We start from the raw sequence: 22,373 nt of genomic DNA on the forward strand, positions 1-22,373 counted from the left end.
ATGATTGATCACATCTCTTGCTTATGAGACCCAGCAGCCGTTCTAGAATCAGCTGCAGCTGTCTGAATTTTTTAGAGACCTGTTAAGACCCTTGTTACAGTATCAAGTCTACTGGAAGATGAACCATGGACCAGTTTTTTCCAGTCCCTGTTTACACAAATCCTTTAATCCGCTTGATATATTCTTAAGGTGTAGTAGGCTGACTTTTGTAATTGCCTTAATGGCGGTAAAGTTCAGGTCTGAGTCCATGACTACACCAGATTTCTGGCTTTGTGTGTGTTTTTAACATTGTTGTTGAAGCTGAGCGCAGACTTTTAATCGTTCCTCTTTGCTCCAACAAACAACCACCTCGGTTTTTCTTCATTTATTTTCAAAAGTTCTGGCACATCCAACCTTAATTTTTCGCGTACTTACAGTCTGTTTGTATGGCTATAGTCCCCTGGCGATAAGGTTGAAAATTGTGTGTCTCCGCAATAACTATGGTAACTTATTTTTGTTGTTCTCCATAATCTGGGCTGGGAGCAGTAATGTTAAACAGAAAGAGCCCAAAATAGACCTTGAGGAACCTCCCACGTCATATTTGTATGCTGGATGTATAATTACCTATTGCACACAAATAATCCCTATTCTGAAGTAGTTTCAAACCAGTTTAGTACTGAGCAGAAATTCCTACCCAGTTTTCCAGTCGGTTTAGTATATGTCGTGGTGCCCCGTGCAAATGCAGCACTGAATCAAGTAGTACAATGATTAAATTTTGCCACTTATCTGGGTTAGGTGATGTCATTAAAAACTTTGACAGAGCCGTCTCGTGCGTATTGTGGCCGGAAACCCACTGAAAATGTATCCAAACTTATGTTTGTGACAGTAAATCTAAGTTGTAGAAAAACCGCGTTTTTTCAATGATTTTTTCTTAAAAAATTGCGGTGGTCTCAGAACCATAAGGTGGGGTGAACAAAAACAACCACCTCTGTTTTTCCTTCATTTAATTTCAGAAAGTTCTGGCACATCCAACCGTTAATTTGTTCGACGTACTTAGTCAGTTTTTGTACTGGACTATAGTCCCCTGGCGATAAGGTTATGTAAATTTGTGTGTCGTCCGCATAACTATGGTAACTTATTTTGTTGTTCTCCATAATCTGGGCCAGTGGGAGCATGTAGATGTTAAACAGAAAAGGTCCCAGAATAGAGCCTTGAGGAACTCCGCACGTCATATTTGTATGCTCAGATGTATAATTACCTATTGACACAAAGTAATCCCTATTCTGTAAGTAGGATTCAAACCAGTTTAGTACTGAGCCAGAAAGTCCTACCCAGTTTTCCAGTCGGTCTAGTAATATGTCGTGGTAGACCGTGACAAATGCAGCACTGAGATCAAGTAGTACTAAGATTGAAATTTTGCCACTATCTGTGTTAAGGTGGATGTCATTAAAAACTTTGACAAGAGCCGTCTCAGTACTGTGGTGTGGTAGGAAGTTAAAGTAAGTTAGTGATGTTTTTGTTTGTGTTCTTCACCTGTTACCTAGGTTACACCTGATAATGTAATTAATAGTGGGTTAGAACTTAGTGGGGCTAGTTGGAAACCAGAATCAGCTTTAAATCCAGTCCTAAACTAGTCCACACTCCCAGAGATTCAGCAGACCAGCAGCAAGACATTCCCATCATCCTCGGCCTGGTCTGAGAGACATGTTTGAGACAGTAGGTATCAAGAAGGACTCCTGGCCATTGTGCTGGGGAACTTCACAGTTTAATGTAAATATTTTCTGAGCCACTATGTGTGGACGGTTCTGTAAATATAGACTCCTGATAGCTTATGTTTTTGTTTCAGGAAAAAGACGTTGAAGTCAGAATCCTCTAATCCTACACATATAAACACAGTCCATCTAAAAACAATCTGAGGCTCTATAAAATGTCAAAAACTACAAGGACTAACTTGCTTACACAACACTAACCCAAAGGATAAAACAGTGTATAAATGAGAACTGCCCAAATGTCTAATGGTTGCAATAACATTCTCCAAACTCCTGAATGGGCCTTAGGCCCCATATTAAGCCTAATTCACACAAACTGATTCCTAGATTTCTGGAGTGAAATAAATCCCTCCATTAAATGTGCTGAGCACCAGTCCTTGGGTGCAACCATTAGCGCCCAGGCTCCTGGGTAGCGATATGATACTGTATACAGTATAATAGGATATTTTATTGAAAGTGTCATGCCACTAAGTGGCCCATCACAACACAACAGTGTAACCCATACATTGCCCAACATTTCATACATAAAACAAAACTACAGCCACAGAAAAGTAAGAAATAAACCGGGGATGTCCCTTCCAGACAGAGAATCATGGATACAAAGCTGTCTTTCTTTGAGCCCAGGCTTGTTCTAAAACGTCTGCAAATAAAAAGGTTTCATGTTCAAACACCACACTAACAGATCTATAGCCTGACTCGCATCTTATTTTCAGCTTTGTGTAAATAAGTGCAGTCTTAAATCATGATAATATGGACAACACCAAACAAAATCAACTGTTTTCAATTTCACATAAATGAAACAGTCTGTCTTCCTCCCAACGTCCTCTTTCTCTTTGGAGAGGGAGTATACCAGACTTGAACTGGGCACACACAGATCTTATCACCTTCAACAGATTATAGTTCACATATTTCTCAACACCAAACTCATTTTTATGAACACAATTGATATGGGTCCCAAACGTTGGTGACCGTGGTGTGTAACAACCACCGCCAAGGGCCAATACTCAGAAGCTACTAAAATAAGTCTTGTTATTCAGAGCGGCTGCCTCTGATAGCTTTATATCATCATATCTTTAAATTAATTCATCAGGTAGAGTGGTTTTACAGGAATGTATGTTAACGAGGTGGAATAAAAGTGATCCATTGCACAACCAGGACATTTCGATAGTTATATCAAGACATGTATTGGTAAAAAAACACTGGGTCTCAAGGCAAGGTGTACACTAAGCTTTCATCTTTGAAAGATTTCACCCAATATAAGTGGGTTCTTCCAACAGGTGTGGCACAGGTCTGTTTAGGGCGTGTACCAATCCACTTTTGCTAGTTTAACGGTGGAAATGATTGGCATGGTTCTAAAGGGCTGTACCTAGTGTCTTCATTAATCAGAGGTGGGTTCTGGGGTAACATGCAATCAACCAATCAGAGCTCCTCTCCCATTCCCTTTAAAAGCCAGGCCCATTGCTATTATGCTAATCAGGAAGGAGAGAAGAAACTGATCTAATTCAAATCCTTTATTAATCTCACAGTGGGGAAACTCACACTGTTGCAGCAGCAAGGGATAAGAGGAAAAGCAGAAGACACGTGTAGAAGACAAATGGAATCGTGCGTGGAGTCAGAACACTGGAGCAGATAATATCCTAATACCGTTTCACTTTGTAATAGTTTTATTTGTAATCTTAAAAAACTCCCCTGGGTTGAAAAGGGACCAACTAATTTCTGGGTTAGTCTTTTTGACCCAACTTCTGGGTTAAATACTTGACCCAAATGGTGGGTTAAAATAACCCAACCCCTGTCCTGGATTCGAACCCAGAACTTCCTTGCTGTGAGGCCACAGTGCTAACCATGTTACCCAGAAATTAGATGGTCCCTTTTTAACCCAGGTTGGGTGAAAAATAACCTAACTTGGGTTGCTATGCCAGTTGGCCTGATTTCAGAAAATAAAACTTAGTTTTACATTATTATAAGCACTTTTACATTTTTATTGCATTAAATTAAATTAAAAATCTTTACTGTTTTCCTATTTTAGTCACACTGTAATAACAATCATAGAATGAAAAAATGGGGGGGGGGGCGTTCTTCTTCCTCTTCTGAAATTCTGGCAGACTGTGTATGTTATAGGAACAAGGATGAAATATGTGAACATATTTCTTAGTTAATCCATGTTTAGCGGGGGTGTCACTTTATTTCTCCTACAAATGCTTTATCATAATGGACACAACACACTAGTGTGATTGTTCATATTACAAAATATGTTGACATGATAGTATAATAACTCCAGAAAATACACCCATCCAACAAAAATACATTAGACATGAAAGAGAGAGAGAAAGAGAGACAGAGTGTGTGTGTGTGTGTGTGTGTGTGCGGGTGGGTGTAACAAGCACAGTGTGCGTCCTTGTGTGTGTAACAAGCATAGTGTGTTTCCCTGTGTATGTAACAAGCACAGTGTGTCCCTGTGTGTGTTACAAGCATAGTCTGCGTGCTCTGTGCATAAGCCTTGGCTCATTTTACTAATGTGCTGTTAAAATAACAATGAAATGCTGCGATATTGACTTTAGAGGTTTTTGTTGGTCAATGGCGTGATCACTTCCTGCGGCCTCAAGATAGCAATACGCCCAGAATGCACCTGAACACACCTCCCTGTAAGACCAGCACGCCCAGAATGCACCTGAATACACCTCCCTGTAAGACCAGCACACCCAGAATGCACCTGAACACACCTCCCTGTAAAATCAGCATGCCCAGAATGCACCTGAACACACCTCCCTGTAAGACCAGGACGCCCATGGACACACAGATGGCGCAGGTGCATTTGCTATTTAAACGACGTGGATGCTGGACGGGAACAGGACAACTGCGTCTGTCTTAAACCAGCAAAGACATCGGCGTTGTGCTCAGCACTGTGCTGCACTGGGTGCGAGACAGGGTCCTAAATGTCCTGTTCCCCACATTTGACCATAAATGAGGTCCTTGTGCAAAGAAGACACACACAAATTAAAGTCCCTGTTCCTTTGGGAGCAGAGATTTGTCTGGCTAATAAACCAACTAACATAGTAAAGCAACATAACAGTCTTCACTAAAGGTCCGTTTACTCACTTATTTGAGAGTTTTCAAGCTTCTCTTCTTCTTATTTATTTCTGGTAAGACTCTTTCTGTGTTTACAGTTGTTGGTCAGCTCGTAGACCGCACTGCTACTGTGCTACTAGATCTAAAGTTGCTGCTCTCTCCCTCAGGTGTTTAACGAACACCCGGCGTTCCGGTTAGCCAGTGACGGCTGCCTGCGCTCGCTGGCCGTGGAGTTTCAGACCACCCACTGCGCCCCCGGAGACCTGATCTACCACGCCGGTGAGAGCGTCGACACCCTGTGCTTTGTTGTGTCGGGGTCACTGGAGGTCATCCAGGACGACGAGGTCATTGCCATCTTAGGTATGTGGACATGTCGTTTACTAGATGCTTTATCAAAGGGTTGTGTTTTTCTGTGTGACCCTGGGAGTCAAACCCCCAAAAAGCACCCACCCACACAACAAGATAAGGACGATGCAACAAGACGGACCTGCTTGGTTCTTTCAGGGAATGATTGTAAAGATTTACAAAGAATATGTTTAGATCCTGTCCTCTCTAACTGGGACGTTTTGGGACCGATTGGGGGGGTTGGTGTGGACCAAGTACCTACGTAGATCCACTGGTAAGAGATAATGAGGTGTGACCGTGTTTTAGCTGATTTATATAGCTCACGTTACTGTATGGTGTCAACTTCATTTAATATTGGATGTGGTCTTCTTCTTTGCGTGGTGCAAATGTTCCACCAGGACAAGTTCTTTCCCGAGACTATTTAGCAGAGCCGCCGTCGCTGCGTCCGGAGCTCAGCGCCGCCCAGGACCGTTGTGATTGGTTTAAAGAAATGCAGAAAATACCAGTGTCTTTTTTTTTTTTTTTTTTCTCCTATGCCTGAATCTGAATGTTATATCATTGTAAATTGTAAATAATTCTGGGTTTTGGACTTGTTGGGCCAAAACAAGACACATGAAGACATCTTGGACTCTGGGAAGTTGTGATGGGCCATTTTTCAAATGAGGTAGCTGCAGCCATAGCGTGGATTGAAGTCAACCCTTCGACACTAGCTGTATATGATTGTGCAGCACTGATACACCCACAGCATGAGTACAAACCGAGTCTGGCAAGTGGAAAGATTGCTGTACAATGCTTCAATTAAGCAGTGAATGCCAAATAACTCATCAAAATATAGTGGTACTAAAAGAATCATGAAAACAAAATGAATGTGTCCTTAAGCATTAGATTAATGTAACAAAGAAAAAGAGAAACGACTAAAAAACTCAACAATAAAAAGCTCAGATTTGACAAAACCCCATCTGGCTGGCTGTTTGAGAGAAGGTCAGCCAGCTGATTGTTGAAACGTTTCATCTCCAAATTGTCAGGCTTTTTGGTGGCGCATTTGTTTCCGATTTGACTGGCTTTCATAATCCCAGCAGGGCGGAAACTAAAAGAGGTGAAAGTCTCTCAGCACGACGTGATAACACCTGCTATTTCAACGCACGCTTTTCTTAAATGTAAGCACAGCTTACGCAGAAAGCAAAGGCACAGAAGTTGAGTCACTTCAGGCATTATATGTGAAACTGACGGCCAGATGACGAGGTCTCTGACTTTGAGCTCAGAAAGGACTTTGAAAAGAGTGGGACACAAACAGTCTGACTCTTATCTGCCGCTGAACATATTGCTCTGTGCAGCCTCGTACTGTAATAATCATGAGGAGGTGCACCAGGGAACTGAAAAGAAAGAATAAGAAGCCAACAGAGATAATGTCAGAAAGTGCTTTCTAACCGAGACAAGCACAGATAGCATTGATGACAGACATGCCTGCAGCAGCCAGTGTAGTGCACGTTTTCATAACCATGAGCGGGCCCAGATGAGTTTCCTTTACCTTTACTGACCAAAAATAGCAACGGCAGAGAGCGAGTGCAAAGCAGCGCAGCTGGTTTGGTGTGTGGAAGCTTTGAGGTACACAAAATGTACTTACCAACAACAAAATGAGTCAGTATTACTAGTTTATTGGGGGACAGTCGTCTTAAAAAAACAACACCCAGGGGTTGTTTGCTGGACGGGGACCCGTTAAACCAGTTGGAGGCGTTCTCTTTCTTTATCAGGTTCCTTTCAGGACCCCCCCGAGGTTTATCACAGCGCATTAAAAACAGTACCCAGACAGCTAAAAACAGTGAATACGTACTGTACATGTTAAGACACTCACACACTCACAAAATAGGAAACATGAAAAAACAGATTAACATTAATCTGGACTCCTGGTTTAACAGCTGTCTCTCTAAAATATATCTTTAAAAAAACAACAGTTTATTACAAATTATGTTTTTTAATTTTCTTAACTTTTTCCATGAGGTTCTAACAGTTCCAATATCATTTTCTACTCACCAAAGTATTGGCAGAGCTGTCTGAAATAGGGCGACAGGGAGTAACAAGCAGACAAGCCAACGGCCAATTAGCCAGATGATTTAATCCTCTTCTTCTGGAAGTCAAAGCAAGCGTACCTGACATTTCGCTAATCAAGCCTCAGTGAATCGGAAAACTGTGAGAACCCAGCTCGGATATGTCCAGCGGGTCAACGGTGCAGCAGGAGGGTGGTTTGTTAACGGCTCCCAGCAGACAGGGTGGGGGATAATAAAATAAAATCATTCTGCTATTACTGATAGAAATGATGGCCACAGCTCATTTGTACTGACCCGTAACTTTCCTTTTATCTACAATAGTAAAAGGATCCTTTTGTTTTATACATATATATTGAATGTCTCTCATTAATCTGCCGTTGGCTACCAGAGAGCAGAAAACCAAAATTAAAGCAAGCACACAGACACACAGCCCTTATTACCTTACTTTATTTAGCAATGCAAAGTCCTGGAACCAAGATGTTGCCTCCAGATCTGCAGGGAAACTAATCCTCCTTTTACCCCGGATTTCCACCATCTACGGATCGGCTCCGTGCTCCGCCGTCCGTCGACACCCACCAGGTCCTCTTGCGGCCATGACTGACAGCTGAAGTCACAAGGACCCACGAGATCTTGCCAATTCACGTAGGATCACGTGATAAAACAGGATGTAGTTTCTATAAACAGAACCACAAAACCTCTGACCTGTTGACTTCAGGCCCGTCTCCGCCCATTATGACGTCTTGAAGGTGTAGTGCAGGGAGATATGATCCCCCGTTGGTGGAAATCAGGGGTTAGTCTTTATGTTCGGCTGCTTGCTCCTGTCCACACGCACACAGGGGGCGTCTGTGGGGCCTGGCCGAGGACGGCTGTGGCCAGTCCCGAATCCTGCCAGTCTTCCAAACCATACCACCATATAGGTTGTTTATTCCTACCCTTTCATACGACCCACAGGAGCGTTTCATAAATCAGCGCCCCTAACTGTGGCAGGAAAAATGACCCACAGGAGTCTTTTTTGTCTTTGTTTCCAAACCAGAGAAGGTAATGTTTGTGGTTTTAAACACGTCGTTTAGTAAGGTTTTGGCACCAAAACATAAGCTCTCATTTTAGCTCTGGTTTGGTCTCCTCCAACTTAAATATCTGTGTCTTTAGCTGCTAGATGTTCCACTTTCCTTCCCAGTTAGTCTCTAGCTGATGTTTGATAGATAGATAGATAGATAGATAGATAGATGTTTATTGATCCCAAGAAAAATGGGAAATTCCGGTGTTACAGCAGCAAAATCAGTCACAAAGCACAAAATATAAATATAAATGAAATACTAGGAAAAATATACATACATACAATATACATGAAATAATAATACGAATAAAGCAAAAAGAACAAATATTTGAATATGTACAGGATGGGGGAACAAAAATGTGCAACTGCTTAAATAATATGCTAAAATGTAAATGTAAATAAACCAAATGTCCAGGTTGCATTAGTGCAGTAGTGTGGTGTCCAAAAGTCTCATCTAGCACCCAGAGATGACATGTTAAAAAGTGTTATTAACTGTGTTAGGAATGATATCCTGTAGCGGTCCGTGCTGCATCGAAGCTGTCGGAGCCTCTTAGAGAAGCTGCTCCTCTGTTGGACCAGTGGGGGGTGGAGAGGGTGGAGCTGCTCCTCTGTTGGACCAGTGGGGGGTGGAGAGGGTGGAGCTGCTCCTCTGTTGGACCAGTGTGGGGTGGAGAGGGTGGAGCTGCTCCTCTGTTGGACCAGTGGGGGGTGGAGAGGGTGGACTGCTCCTCTGTTGGACCATGGGGGGAGGGGTGACTGCTCCTCTGTTGGACCAGTGTGGGGTGGAGAGGGTGGAGCTGCTCCTCTGTTGGACCAGTGGGGGTGGAGAGGGTGGAGCTGCTCCTCTGTTGGACCAGTGTGGGGTGGAGAGGGTGGAGCTGCTCCTCTGTTGGACCAGTGTGGGGTGGAGAGGGTGGAGCTGCTCCTCTGTTGGACCAGTGGGGGGTGGAGAGGGTGGAGCTGCTCCTCTGTTGGACCAGTGTGGGGTGGAGAGGGTGGAGCTGCTCCTTCTTTGGACCAGTGGGGGTGGAGATGGTGGAGCTGTCTCTCTGTTGGACCAGTGGGGGGTGGAGAGGGTGGAGCTGCTCCTCTGTTGGACCAGTGGGGTGGAGAGGGTGGAGCTGCTCCTCTGTTGGACCAGTGTGGGGTGGAGAGGGTGGAGCTGCTCCTCTGTTGGACCAGTGGGGGGTGGAGAGGGTGGTCGGGGTTATCCATGATAGATAACAGTTTGTTCAGTGACCTCCTCTCCACCACAGCTCCAATGTGTCCTGTTTGCAGCCGATCACGGAGCCAGCCTTCCTGATCACTTTGTTCAGTCTGTTTTTATCGCTGGCTCCGATGCTGCTGCCCCCCCCCCCCAGCAGATGGCGGAGGAGAACAGAGCGCTGGCCACAACAGACTGGTAGAAGATCTCCAACATCCTGCTGCACACGTTGAAGGATCTCAGCTTCCTCAAGAAATAGAGTCTGCTCATCCCCTTCTTGTAAACAGCAGTGCTGTTGATCTTCCAGTTCAGCCTGCTGTCGATGTTGACACCCAGGTATCTGTAATCCTCCACCATGTCCACGTCACTTCCCAGGATGCAAAGGGGCTGCGGAGCCGTTCCCTTCCTCCTGAAGTCGATCACCATCTCTCTGGTCTTATCTACGTTCAGCAGCAGGCAGCTCTTACCAGACCACTCCACAAAGTCACCCTGCTGCTCAGCAGGTGATTGCTGAGAGAACTAGGTTCTAAAAGAGAATAATAATAATTATAATAACTCTCCCTTTGACAAAGTTAGAAATACTTGTTAATGCAGTTTTAAGGTCCAAACATGTTGCATGTATTTGAGAAACAGATAGTCAGCAGATAGTCAGAAACAGATGGAAAAAGATCAAAATAAAGGAATGGAGGGAGGAAGGGTAGGCAAGAAAAACATAGCAAAATAGAAATACTGTTGGGAAGGGACCGACATTTTAAAAGCATAAGACAAAATATGGGGGAGACCAAATATAAGAGGAAGGTAAGAGGCAGTCTGTCTTACTTCATTATTATAAGCGGCGCACACACACACACACACACACACACACACACACACACTTCAGCTCCAGTAGAGCCAGCAGCCATTCACCAGGTGTCATTTAAAGCTTCACAAAGACTCGATTTCACATCAGTCGCCTTGTTGGGAAACAAAACGCTTAAAAAGGCGGCCGAGAAGTTCTTGGAAACTGCGTTAAAGATAATGTCACGGCCTCTTTTTAAATTGATTCATCGCACTCTTCAAAAGTAATAATTGACTTTTCTGGATGGTTTTGTTTGATTCCATTGACTTTGTACCATCAACACTCTCAAACACATCGATATCAGAGCACAGGCCTTATTTAATTAGAAAATATATTTTAAATTCATAAAAGATATAAAATAGTACATTTGATAATATTGTGGTGGGAAGACTTTGAGCTCAAACAATGGCTTAAGGCAGGGGTGTCAAATATAATTTCTCATCAACATGAAAAGTTTGTTGATATGCTTTCATTTAATTGAAAAAGTCAAATCTGTTTGACTGTGTTGTATATCTCATATAGCCTATTTGGTCCACAAAGCAAAACAGTGCCTTAGCCATCATAGAATTTAGCAAAGCAATGCATTCTGGTTACATTTTTAAAAGTAGGCTACCCAACTTACAACAGCCTGTTTTACAGGCTGTGTGAGAATGTCTGCATCTCAAATTGTGCTTTGATTGCAGTAATTGAAGTTTGAAAAATGTATCCTGTCTTTTTGGTTTGGCCCCCTACGTGGGCCAACATGTAGCGGGAACCTGGATTGATATGCGGGCTGGATCAAAATTTGCGAGGCGGCGGATTTGGCCCGGAGGCCTTGAGTTCGACACCTGTGGCTTAAGGCAAACCACAACTTCTTTTTGCACTTTATTTTTATTTTACAGTACGTTAAAAAGACATGCTTAGCTGGTCTTTTTTACCAAATTAGACCCAAACTAGAAATAATGTTAATTAGACAGTAAATGAACATGTCCTGTATGTATACCCTAAAAAAATACCAAACACCTAATTATTTTGCACATAAAGAAGACATAATAATCTTGAAATTAGCTTGTTTTTAAGAGACAGAAAAACAAACCCAGTTATACTACTTAACTAACTACAACAACTACTTAATTTAATGCAATGGAAGATGTCCAAAATGCATATATATGAAGCAAAGTTAGGAAAAGCCACAGGTTTTGACCATATACTTTTGGCATGATTCTGCATGGCTTAAATCTCACTTGGAGCATCTTGGAGAACCCCTAAACCAGTGTTTCTCAAATGCTATTTCAAAGCTATGTCACTGTTTTTTTTCAAGTTTTTGATACTATTTTCAACCTGTTTTTGCCTGAATCCCTTCCTACTTTCTACCATCTTTTGTCTAGGTTTTGTCTTTTTTACAGGTTTAGTCTCCTTTTCTCATTAGCATTCAAATGTTTTTCAGTTACAAGGCTGTAAGTATATCATTGACATTACTTGGCTTAAAGAAACAATTCAAAAAGGGTACATTATTGAAAAAGGTTTGAGAACCAAGGCCCTGAACTATAGATGGATGAGTTTATTGAGTACAGTATTGAAAATGTACTCCTCTCTGCTTGACAGACTAATGAGCTTTATTGAGAACACGCATACTGTATGTTGGCTGAAGAGCTAAATGGATTTAGGAAAGAAAGGGCTTGTATTGATCATATACACAATTTACACACCTGGAATGGGATTTCAACAGATTGAAAAGCGCCTGCATACTTTAATTTGTTATAAAGATTTCCACAAAGCATTTGAGCTTGTAAATAGAAACTTCTTTTTGTACAACCTACTTGAATTCAGAGTAAATGATATATTTCATAACGCGGTAAAATAATGTTATAGAGATCCAGAAGCTAGTGTCAGGGGGAATGATTTAAAGTGCCCATTTTCCACTTTTGGGGTTTTTCCCTTTCCTTTATCGCATTATATATGTTTTTTTATGCACGTTGTAGGTTTACAAAGTGAAAAAGCCCAAACTTCTCGATTGTAGGCCAGCCTTTACTTCACTTTGTAACATGCTCGCCCAGCTCGGAGTGGCACATCCTCATTCTCTGCTTGCTCCTGACTGGCTAGTAGTCTTAATAGGTACTGTCAGGGCCCATACTCTGTTCTGACTGGCTAGTAGTCCTACTAGGTCCTGTCAGGGCCCTCATATTGATTCTGACTGGCTAGTAGCTTACTAGGCTACTGTCAGGGCACGTCTCATACTCTGCTTCTGATGGCTAGTAGTACTTACTAGGTACTGTCAGGGCCCTCATACTCTGCTTCTGACTGGCTAGTAGTCGTTACCTGGTACTGTCAGGGCCTCATACTCTGCTCCTGATGGCTAGTAGACCTTACCTAGGTACTGTCCGGGCACGCCTCTATACTCTGCTTCTGACTGGCTAGTAGTCCTTACCTAGGTACTGTCAGGGCCACTACATTGCTCCTGACTGGCTTAGTGTCCTACCTAGGTACTGGCAGGGCCCTCATACTCTGCTCCGATGGCTAGGAGTCCTTACCTTGTTTCTGTTTTAGAGTTGTATAATTAGTGTGTCTATATTAGTGTGTATATTGTTGTTGGTGTTTGTTTTGAATGTGTAAGCACTTGTGGCAACTATGCTCCAAAGGAAAATTCCTAGTGTCTTATACCTGGTCAATAAAGCTGATTCGATTCTGATTGACCTAGGTACTGTCAGGGGCCCTCATACTCCTGCTTGTGACTGTAGTAGGTCTTACCTAGGTACTGTCGGCCTCATACTGCTCTACGGTAGTAGTCTTACTAGGTACTGTCAGGCCCTCATACTCTGCTCTGGCTGGCTAGTAGTCTTACCTAGGTACTGTCAGCGGCCTATACTTGCTTACTGAGGCTAGTAGTCCTTACCGGTACTGTCGGGCACATACCCTGCTCCTGAATGGCTAGTAGTCCTTACCTAGGGTACTGTCAGGGCCCTCATACTCGGCTGTGATTGGAGTAGTCCTTAATAGGTATATGTCAGGGCCCTATACTCTGCTCCTGACTGGCTATAGTCCTTAACTAGGTACTGTCAGGGCCCTATACTCTGCTTTGACTGGCTAGTAAGTCCTTACCTAGGTACTGTCAGGGACTCATACTCTGCTTCTGACTGGCTAGTAGTTTACCTAGTACATGTCAGGGCCCTCATACTCTGCTCCTGACTGGCTAGTAGTTTACCTTGGTACGTCAGGGCCCTCAACTGCTCCTGACTGGCTAGTAGTCCTACCTAGGTACTGTCAGGGCTCATCTGTCCTGATGGCTAGTAGTCTTACTAGGTATGTCAGGGCCCTCATACTCTGCTTCTGACTGGCTAGTAGTCCTTACCTAGGTACTGTCAGGGCCTCATACTCTGCTTCGACTGGTAGTAGTCCTTACCTGGTACTGTCAGGGCCTCATACTCTGCTTCTGGCTGGCTAGTAGTCCTTACCTAGGTACTGTCAGGGCCTCATACTTGCTTCTGACTGGCTAGTAGTCCTTACCTAGGTACGTCAGGGCCCCATACTCTCGCTGGACTGGCTAGTAGTCCTTAATGGTACTGTCAGGCGCATCATACTCTGCTTGTCTGACTGGCTAGTAGTCCTTACCTAGGTACTGTCAGGGCCCTCTACTCCGCTCGACTGGCTAGTAGTCCTTACCTAGGTACTGTCAGGGCCCTCCTATACTACTGCTCCTGACTGGATAGTAGTCACTTACCTAGGTACTGTCAGGGCCCTCATACATATGTTCTGACTGGCTAGTAGTCCTTACTAGGTACTGTCAGGGCCCTCATACTCTGCTCTGACTGGCTAGTAGTCCTTACCTAGGTACTGTCAGGGCCCTCATACTCTGTCCTGAATGGTAGTAGTCCTTACCTAGTACTGTCGGGCCCTCATACTCTGCTTTCTGATGGCTAGTAGTCCTTACCTAGGTACTGTCAGGGCTCATACATCTGCTTCTGATGGCTAGTAGTCCTTACCTAGGTACTGTCAGGGCACTCATACTGGCTTTGACTGGCAGTAGTCCTTACCTAGGTACTGTCAGGGCCATCATCCTGTCCTGACTGGCTAGTAGTTCCTTACATAGGACTGTCAGGCCCTCATACTCTGCTCTGACGGCTAGTAGTCCGTACCTAGGTACTGTCAGGGCCCTCATAACTCTGTTGTGTATGGCTAGTAGTCCTTACCTAGGTACTGTCAGGGCCCTGATACTACTGCCCTGATTGGCTTTTTTGTAGTCCTTACCAGGTACTGTCAGGGCCCTCATACTATGCTTCTGACTGGCTAGTAGTCCTTACCTAGGTACTGTCAGGGACCTCATACTTGCTTCTTTGAGGCTAGTAGGCCTTACCTAGTAATGTCAGGGCCCTCATACTCGTCTGACTGGCTAGTGTCCTTTACCTAGGTATGTCAGGGCCCCTCTACTCTGCATCTGACTGGCTAGTAGTCCTAACTAGGTATGTTCTCAGAGTGACCCATACTCTGATGCTGAAGCGCAGGGGTCCTTACCTAGGTACTGAGCATGTGCGACACCCAACACAGAAGTGAGACGTCTCACTCTCTAGCTAAAACTGAGAGCTCAACACACAGGGTGAAAAGAGGAGCTGCAGCAATGTTCAGTACAACAAAATATCTGGTGTGTTTTGAACATTGTAAACCTATTCTGGTACAACCTCTAAATACAATTATGGACCTGAAATGAGCACTTTAATGACGTGGTGCTTTTGCAGTTTCCATAAAGGATTTGGTGAATGTTATTATACAACTAGAATGTGGATGAGGGATGAGAGTGCCCTCCTTTATGCAGATGATCTTGTTATACTTGCAGAAAGAAGAAAATTTACAAGCGATGCATTCTGTTGCCAATGCTTGTAAAAAAAAATAAAATAAACTGGTGACTTTCAATTGATGTTGAGAAATCTAAAAAAATGCACTCTAGGTCTCCATTACTGTCACTTAGGAGTTTTCAGTTGAGTTAAATTACACAAACTCCTACACAAACATCTAGGTTTTTATCTTGATGAGCATCTACATTTTGTCAGAGATACCACTGTGCTTTCTGAGGCTGCTGGGAGGCTCTAGGGGGAGTTATAGCTAAGACAAACAATTTAAGAGATGGGGTGCAGACTATAGAGTTGTGGATATGAGTGACAGTAGATTATGGAAGAAAATGTTGATTTGGGACATGCGGGTGGGTGGGCCTTGGCTGAACATATGTCACATGTTATTTCAGAGGACAGGATTTGAGGAATTGTACTTTTTGAGAGAAAAGGGAGATATTCATGTGACTACAGAGTACTTTTGTTTTATGTATGAAATGTTGGACCACGTATGGGTTCCACTTTTGTGTTGTGGCTGCTGTAATATGTTTTCTTTGTTCCGTATTTAGTGCGGTAGTAGAGTACGTTGTGTGTGGACATTGGACCGGAAGCTGTGGATGAAATGTCTTTTGTATTGGCGTTATGTGATTCCGTGTGTGATAGGCCACTGAGTGGCATGACACTTTAAATAAAATAGAATTCCTTCAGTCATTCATTTATTAATATACGCTAATTTGAAACCATACAGCTAAACTGTGCACATGTTACCGTATTAAACCCAAAATAGACTATATTATACCAAATTACACTCTATAACTATAACATACTGACTATTTGGGGGTGAAGCTGCTGTGTGACCACAGCCTCATCAGGGAAAGAGGAGGTTAGTGCTAGATGGATGGAGAGGGTGGATGTAAGGGGGAGCACCGTAATGGGTTAGACTGTGTGTTCACAGCATAAAAAGGAGGCTTCGTTCTAAAAATCACTTCCCTTCTGGAAAGTATTCCTTTTCCAGCAGGATGGAGTTTGGGGATGGATGTACAAGAACAGTAGCAGGACAGAGGAAGGTGGTGATCCGACTCATTAAAGAAAGGGATGTTTTACCAGCCATTCACAGATGAACTGCGATCAATATCTTTTTCAGAGTCTGCGGCCATTCGGAAGTTGTTTTTTTTCTGTGGAGATGCATCAGTGGTTGGATAACGTACAGGATACCTTCTGGCGGGGGGAGATGAGGCAAAGTAGACGGAGCAGAGGAGGATGGAGGGAACAGAAGAAGAGGGAGAGTGTGTTGGTTGTGGTTTTGAAGCCACTGATTTCCCCAGACTGAGGAATGAGACCGCTCCCCGAGGTTGTAACACACCCTGCTCTCATTAGTGTCCAATGGCATCTGGTACACACACACACACACACACACACACACAACCACAGTCGAGCAGCAAAGGTACTAGAAATCTAGTAATGCCAGTGTTTTTATTATGGCTCTTTAATGTCTCTATGTACGGGCTGTGGAAAGAATTATCCTCTTAGGGTGACAATAAAGTATCTAAATTCTCACCCACACACCCACACAAACACACTAACACACACACACACAGAGTCTGTAATATAGATGTCAGTAGACAAAGTTTGTCCAGATGAAAACGATTCTTGAATGTTGAGGTCCAGAAGCCGTTAATGTGTTGCTGCATCAGACAGCAGTCAGACAGAAGTCAATACGCCGACTAGTTTTTGTCAAAAGAATGGCAGCCAGGATTGTTAGTTACACGCTGAATACAGATCAATTTGCCAAAAGGTCAGAGCAAGACGCTTTCATGATAGACGATCCATGCCAGAGACAAGTCGGTAACCGAATTTAAAAAAGGAGTCCAAGGGTTCAATGTTGACCGTTGACAAAGCAGTCGACAAAAACATCTATCATAAGTTCTGCTGACGTAGCTTTTCCGGAGCTCTTGTGGTTGGTTGAGCTACCTCTCCATAGTCTACACAGTGTGTAGGCTCCAGTAGGCGGAGGTCGGCACGCCCCCAGTTTAGTTGTTTTTTTTGCCGAAAGGATGAGCTGATTAATTTCTTATTCCATTATGAATGCTTGGTTATGAGAAGGGGACTTTAGTTTGGCCTTCTATTCACAAAGCAATATGTCCTGGCCCGGCAAATAATATGTCAGCTGTGAACTGGAGATGAGCCTCCAGCCACATATGAGTCCAGCTTCATTACAAGATCCATTAATAAGAACCGCAGTGGGGGGCTGTTTTGATATGAAAGGCATTAGGAATACATTAGAGGAGAAAGTTATGAGAGTGAGTGGAGGTTAAAGGGACAATGATTAAAAGCAGAAAGACAACGTTAAACAGAGAGATTCTTATGTCTGTGTGTGTGTGTATGTATATATGTATATATATATATATATATATATATATATATATATATATATATATATATACACAGTATATCTCAGACAGGTTGGCAGATAACACCTGACAGACAAATAGACCCGTATACGGTAACAGCTACGGTAACGGGTGCTTGTGTGCATGAGTAAGATATAAGCAGAATTTACACCAAAGAAAAGTAGAAATATAGATGAAATGTACACCATAAACATGGGAATATGAACAAATGTTCATTTGCAAAACCAGATATGTCCGTTGTATTTGTCTTCCTAAATCTTGTTTTTATTATTATTTTTCATTGTGCAAGCCAGGGAATTTTAGTCAAACCGGCGTTGGGTTGTTTTGATGAGATATGTCTCTTTTTATGTTGTCATAGATCTTCTTCTATTGTACTCTCAAAGAAATATCGACCAACCAGGTGTTGGTTTATTCAATTTAAAAATGGCTTGGATCTGCTTTTGCAAATGAACTCAAATATAAAACTATTTATCACACACATGCACCTATACGTTTACATACATACAGTACATACATACGTACATACAGTACATACATGCTTACATACATACGTCCATACAGACATGCATACATGCACTTTTACAAAAAACACCATACACTTGCGCACCACCATGCATATAAACTACATAAATAAAACCAAAATGCCATAAAACAAACCCAAACAGACAGAACATCACTGGAGCGCGGCTGCTGACCAGTGTGTCCGACCCTGTTGCAGACATTTGCATATTTATCTTTTATAAAGATTTTTCTGGAATAACTCGCGATCTGAAGCTCATGCACTGTCGCCATGGTCCCGCTCCACGTTCTGCGATGCCATGTTCATCTGCTACACTCTGGGGTGCCCTTGCTATCTCCTGCTCACCTGCTGTTTGACCGTGTATGCGCCTACGCGTCCTGCTATGCCATGAACTACTACTAAGAACTGGCACTAAACTACTATTTTTTCTATTTTTGTTATTGCCACTCTTCCATTCTAACCACCAACCGGCCCGTCAGACACCGCCTACCAAGAGTCCTGGGTCGTCCAGGTTTCTGCCTAAAGGAAGGTTTTTCCTCGCCACTGTCGGCACTGTTGCTTGCTCTGGAGGAAACTAACTGAGGGTGTGGTCGAGACCAGCTGGTTAATCATGTAAAGTGTCTCGAGATAACTCTTGTTATGAATTGATAGTATAAATAAAATTGAATTGAATTGAATTGAACCATAGAACTTCCTGAGGGAAACGCTGCCCATATGTTGGGAAGATTAGACACAGCAGCGTAATTAATCCATCAGTTACCGTAATCCATGGTCTCGTTAGCATAACTGGTTCTGATTAATACCACGCTGATCGTGTTTGGACTTTTAGGCAGATCGAGTTCCTCTTGTCGAGAACAGAAGGCGGTCATTAAACAGTTTTATTTTATTTTTTTCCTGCAGTGAACATATTGAGAAGAATTCATTTAATCTATTCATCAATTCATGTCGAAAACAGTGTCAGACATCTTGCATAGTAGCTACGTGTGTGCAGAGTCTGGAAACACAAGTACGACAATTATTAAAAAAGGGTGCTTCAAATGCTAATAGTAGTACTTCTTATACAATAAGCATGCAATACATATAATTCAGTATGCTGCTGTTGGGGGACCAGTGTCACAGCAGCTGTGTGACCGTCTCCGCCCACTCAAGTTCCTGAGAGATGTTGGCCTGACTGGCTTAACAGCAGCATCTGTCTCCGATGCGTATTAATAATAATAATAATAATAATTTTGACTTATATAGCGCCTTTCACAAACCCAAAGACACTTAACAAACAAGGGGGGGTTTAAGAAGTGGCCAGGAGAGATTCAATTCCATAAGCCTCAGTGAAGAGGTATGTTTTAAGCTGGGTTTTAAAGGTTAGGATAGAGGAGGCAGAGCGAATAGCAAGAGGAAGCTGGTTCCAGAGCGATGGTGCACTGACACAGAAGGCTCTGTCACCAAATGTCCGGAGCCTGGATTTGGGACAGCAAGCAGTCCTTGTCAGAGGACCGTGACTGAGTGTATGGGTGGAGCAGATCTGTTAGGTACTGAGGTGCAAGTCCATGAGAGATTTGTATGTCAGTACGAGAATTTTATATTTGATCCGGGACTTAATTGGCAGCCAGTGTAGCTTCTTCAGGATGGGAGTGATGTGAAGTCCAGGTTTTGTGTGGTGAGCATCCTAGCCGCAGAGTCTGGACATACTGAAGTCTGTCAGTAGATTTGCTAGGCGACCAAAAAGGATACCGTTACAGTAATCAAGACGGGAGGGATAAGGAGGGAGAGGGTCTCAGCTACCGAATGAAAGCCACTGTCGGAGTCTGGAGATGTTCTTGAGATGGTAAAAGGCCGTTTTAGTAGTGTTTTTGATGTGCTGTTGGAAGGAAAGGGTGGAGTCCATGATGACGCCCAGGTTGCGTACTTGAGGGGATGCAGAGATAGAGCATCCATCCACATCCAATGTGATGTCACCAACCTTTTTGAGAAGTGACTGAGGGGCAAACACCATGAGTTCTGTTTTGTCGTTATTTAGTTTGAGGAGGTTACTGTCCATCCAGTTCTTGATGTCCTTCAGGCAGTTGATGAGTGGCACTGGCGGAAGGGGAGTAGATGGCTTAGTGCTGATGTAGAGCTGGGTATCATCCCAGCAGTGGAAGAGGAGTCCATGTTTCCGGATGATCATCCCAAGGGGTACATGTAGATATTGAATAGTAGGGGCCAAGCACCGATCCTTGAGGCACTCCATGTGAGACTGGCGCCAATTCGAGCGGGTGCCCTTAGGGTGAGTATTGTTGCTGTTGGTGAGATAGGATTGAAACCAAGAATACACAGTACCAGTGAGGCCAGAGTTCGGAGAGGCAAGTGAGAAGAATGGAGTGGAGACGTGTCGAAGGCTGCAGAGAGGTCGAGGAGAATTAAGATGCTGACGGCGAGAGTCAGCTGCATAGAAGGTCATTCGTGATTTTGATGAGGGCAGTTTCTGTGCTATGATGTGTTCGGAAGCCAGATTGAAATGGCTCGTAAAGGTTGTGATGTAGCATATGATGGTTGAGTTGGGCTGCCACAGCTCTTTCCAATAACTTGCATGTAAAAGGTAGGTTGGAGATTGGGCGATAGTGATTTGGATCACTGGGCCGAGATAAGGCAGTACGGGGGTCGGGGGTCAGAGTACACACCCTGCCCGCCCACTGGCAATTTCTTTTTCTGCTGATATGGAGAAACAGGCTACAACAGCATCCAGTGTCCCCTCCACATTGGTCAGGATGGTATCCTCACGTAGACATACAACATGTCCAGCTATGAATAATCAGTTAGCTCACGCCTCTGAGGACAAAAGACGCACCAACCAGTCCAAGCAATGTTTGACAACACCAATACTCAAAAAGCCATATTATAAAATTTAATTTTAAACATTTATTTGCTTTATTCTTAATATATTACGCTACTGTTTTTGAACCCACGACTTTTGTAAACTCATTTCAAGCACCAAAACAACTGAGAGTAGGTAAGAGATTTGAGAAATAGTTCCACTTTAGGGCCAGATTATCTCTTTTTACCTTGCTCCGGAACAATTTTGTGCGTCACTTTACAGAAAGCTAGGCGTGTTCTGAACATTTTGATTTGAAACACATGGGCATGAGTCTAATGCAAATACCTTGAAAGGACAATTAAAGAAGAAATGCAAAAATGCCCTTAGACCTCAGAGGGTGAAGCAGGGATGGCGTATTCCTACTTGGTCTGTTTCAGCCCTCCGCATGTATTCACTCAAAGGGACTTGGACCCCTCTGGAACGAACCATACTCAGACCTTCACGGGAAGTGGTCCACATTGTGCATTGGGAACGCAACACACTTTTGGTTTGATTGATTTTGATTTGCCCCTTTGACTTTTGCCAATGTATTGTAGCCCTGAGGCCCATCAGAGCTGAAGGGGACCAGAAAGACAACCAAGTCCTCTTTCAAGTAAAGCGACAATGTGAACACAAAAAGAACAGAGTCCCTTTGGTGTTGGTCCACTTTTTGGTCAACTTTAAGAGGTCTGAGCTTGGTTGGTTTAAAGATGGCTATGTGTGAAAACACCCATTATGGTAAGTGTTAGAAGGAAAGCAGAAAGCCGTGTAGTGTTTACAGCACATGGGTCTACACTATGTGATTCCAGTGGGATCAGAAGAGCACACTGTGTCTCCGAGGGTCAGGAAACTACCGGAATTGACATCTGTTCATCTTCCACAGCTGTTCTCACCGAGGAAACACACACAATGATGTATTATGTAGTATTAATTCATAGGTATATTGCAAATGAGGTTTAAATGGTCCCTATGCTTGCTACTGAGAAATGTTGATTGCATTAGTTGGGTGCCACCAGTAAGATGGAGAAACATTTACTGTCCCATTACCTGCTTGAGCATTGGCATTTACACTGCAGACCAACCAGCAGACAGGCTGGAGCTGTTATGTCTTTGCATCTGTCCCTTGTGCGTCAAGTTTTCTTTACCGGTCATTCTATCTAAGGTACAAAAACGACCATCTTGGCCTTTAGAGAGGTCTATGGCCCTGACCTGGGACCTGGGACCTAGGAACATAAACATGTCTCCCGAGACAACTGTTTTGTGGCATTTGTCCTTGGGGGAAAAATGCAAAGTCACAACAAATTTAGTTTTCTCCTTCAGGGAGGACACACATGTCATACACCCTGAGAGGCAGATGGGAATACTTATATGAATAATCAATATGAAATCATTGCTTGAATGTAATTTTCCCATAACAGAATGGTGAGTGCTATGTAGCATCAAAATGGCGCCATAGGAGCTACGTTTTGTGGAGGCTGGCTTAGCCCCTTGCAGGGCCTCCCCCCCCCCC

The 22,373-nt window shown here is 43.4% G+C and overlaps 1 protein-coding gene and 1 long non-coding RNA gene across 3 annotated transcripts in view; one reads left to right on the forward strand and one right to left on the reverse strand.

Moving 5' to 3' along the window:
- kcnh5b (potassium voltage-gated channel, subfamily H (eag-related), member 5b) overlaps positions 1-22,373 on the forward strand; it is a 196,240-nt gene that overhangs the window by 131,410 nt on the left and 42,457 nt on the right. For both annotated transcript variants that reach the window (XM_032500626.1, XM_032500627.1), the window contains exon 11: positions 4,982-5,174. In XM_032500626.1, coding sequence (XP_032356517.1) covers positions 4,982-5,174 — 193 coding nt within the window. The remainder of the gene's footprint in view (positions 1-4,981; positions 5,175-22,373) is intronic.
- On the reverse strand, positions 12,563-14,821 carry LOC116670224 (uncharacterized). The gene is made up of 3 exons (XR_004326969.1): positions 14,792-14,821; positions 12,653-12,813; positions 12,563-12,601 (listed from the first exon to the last, which is right to left on the reverse strand). It is a non-coding gene; the product is annotated as an uncharacterized LOC116670224 (long non-coding RNA).

Source organism: Etheostoma spectabile, chromosome 20 (genome assembly GCF_008692095.1).
Source record: "Etheostoma spectabile isolate EspeVRDwgs_2016 chromosome 20, UIUC_Espe_1.0, whole genome shotgun sequence".
Taxonomy (NCBI): Eukaryota; Metazoa; Chordata; class Actinopteri; order Perciformes; family Percidae; genus Etheostoma; species Etheostoma spectabile.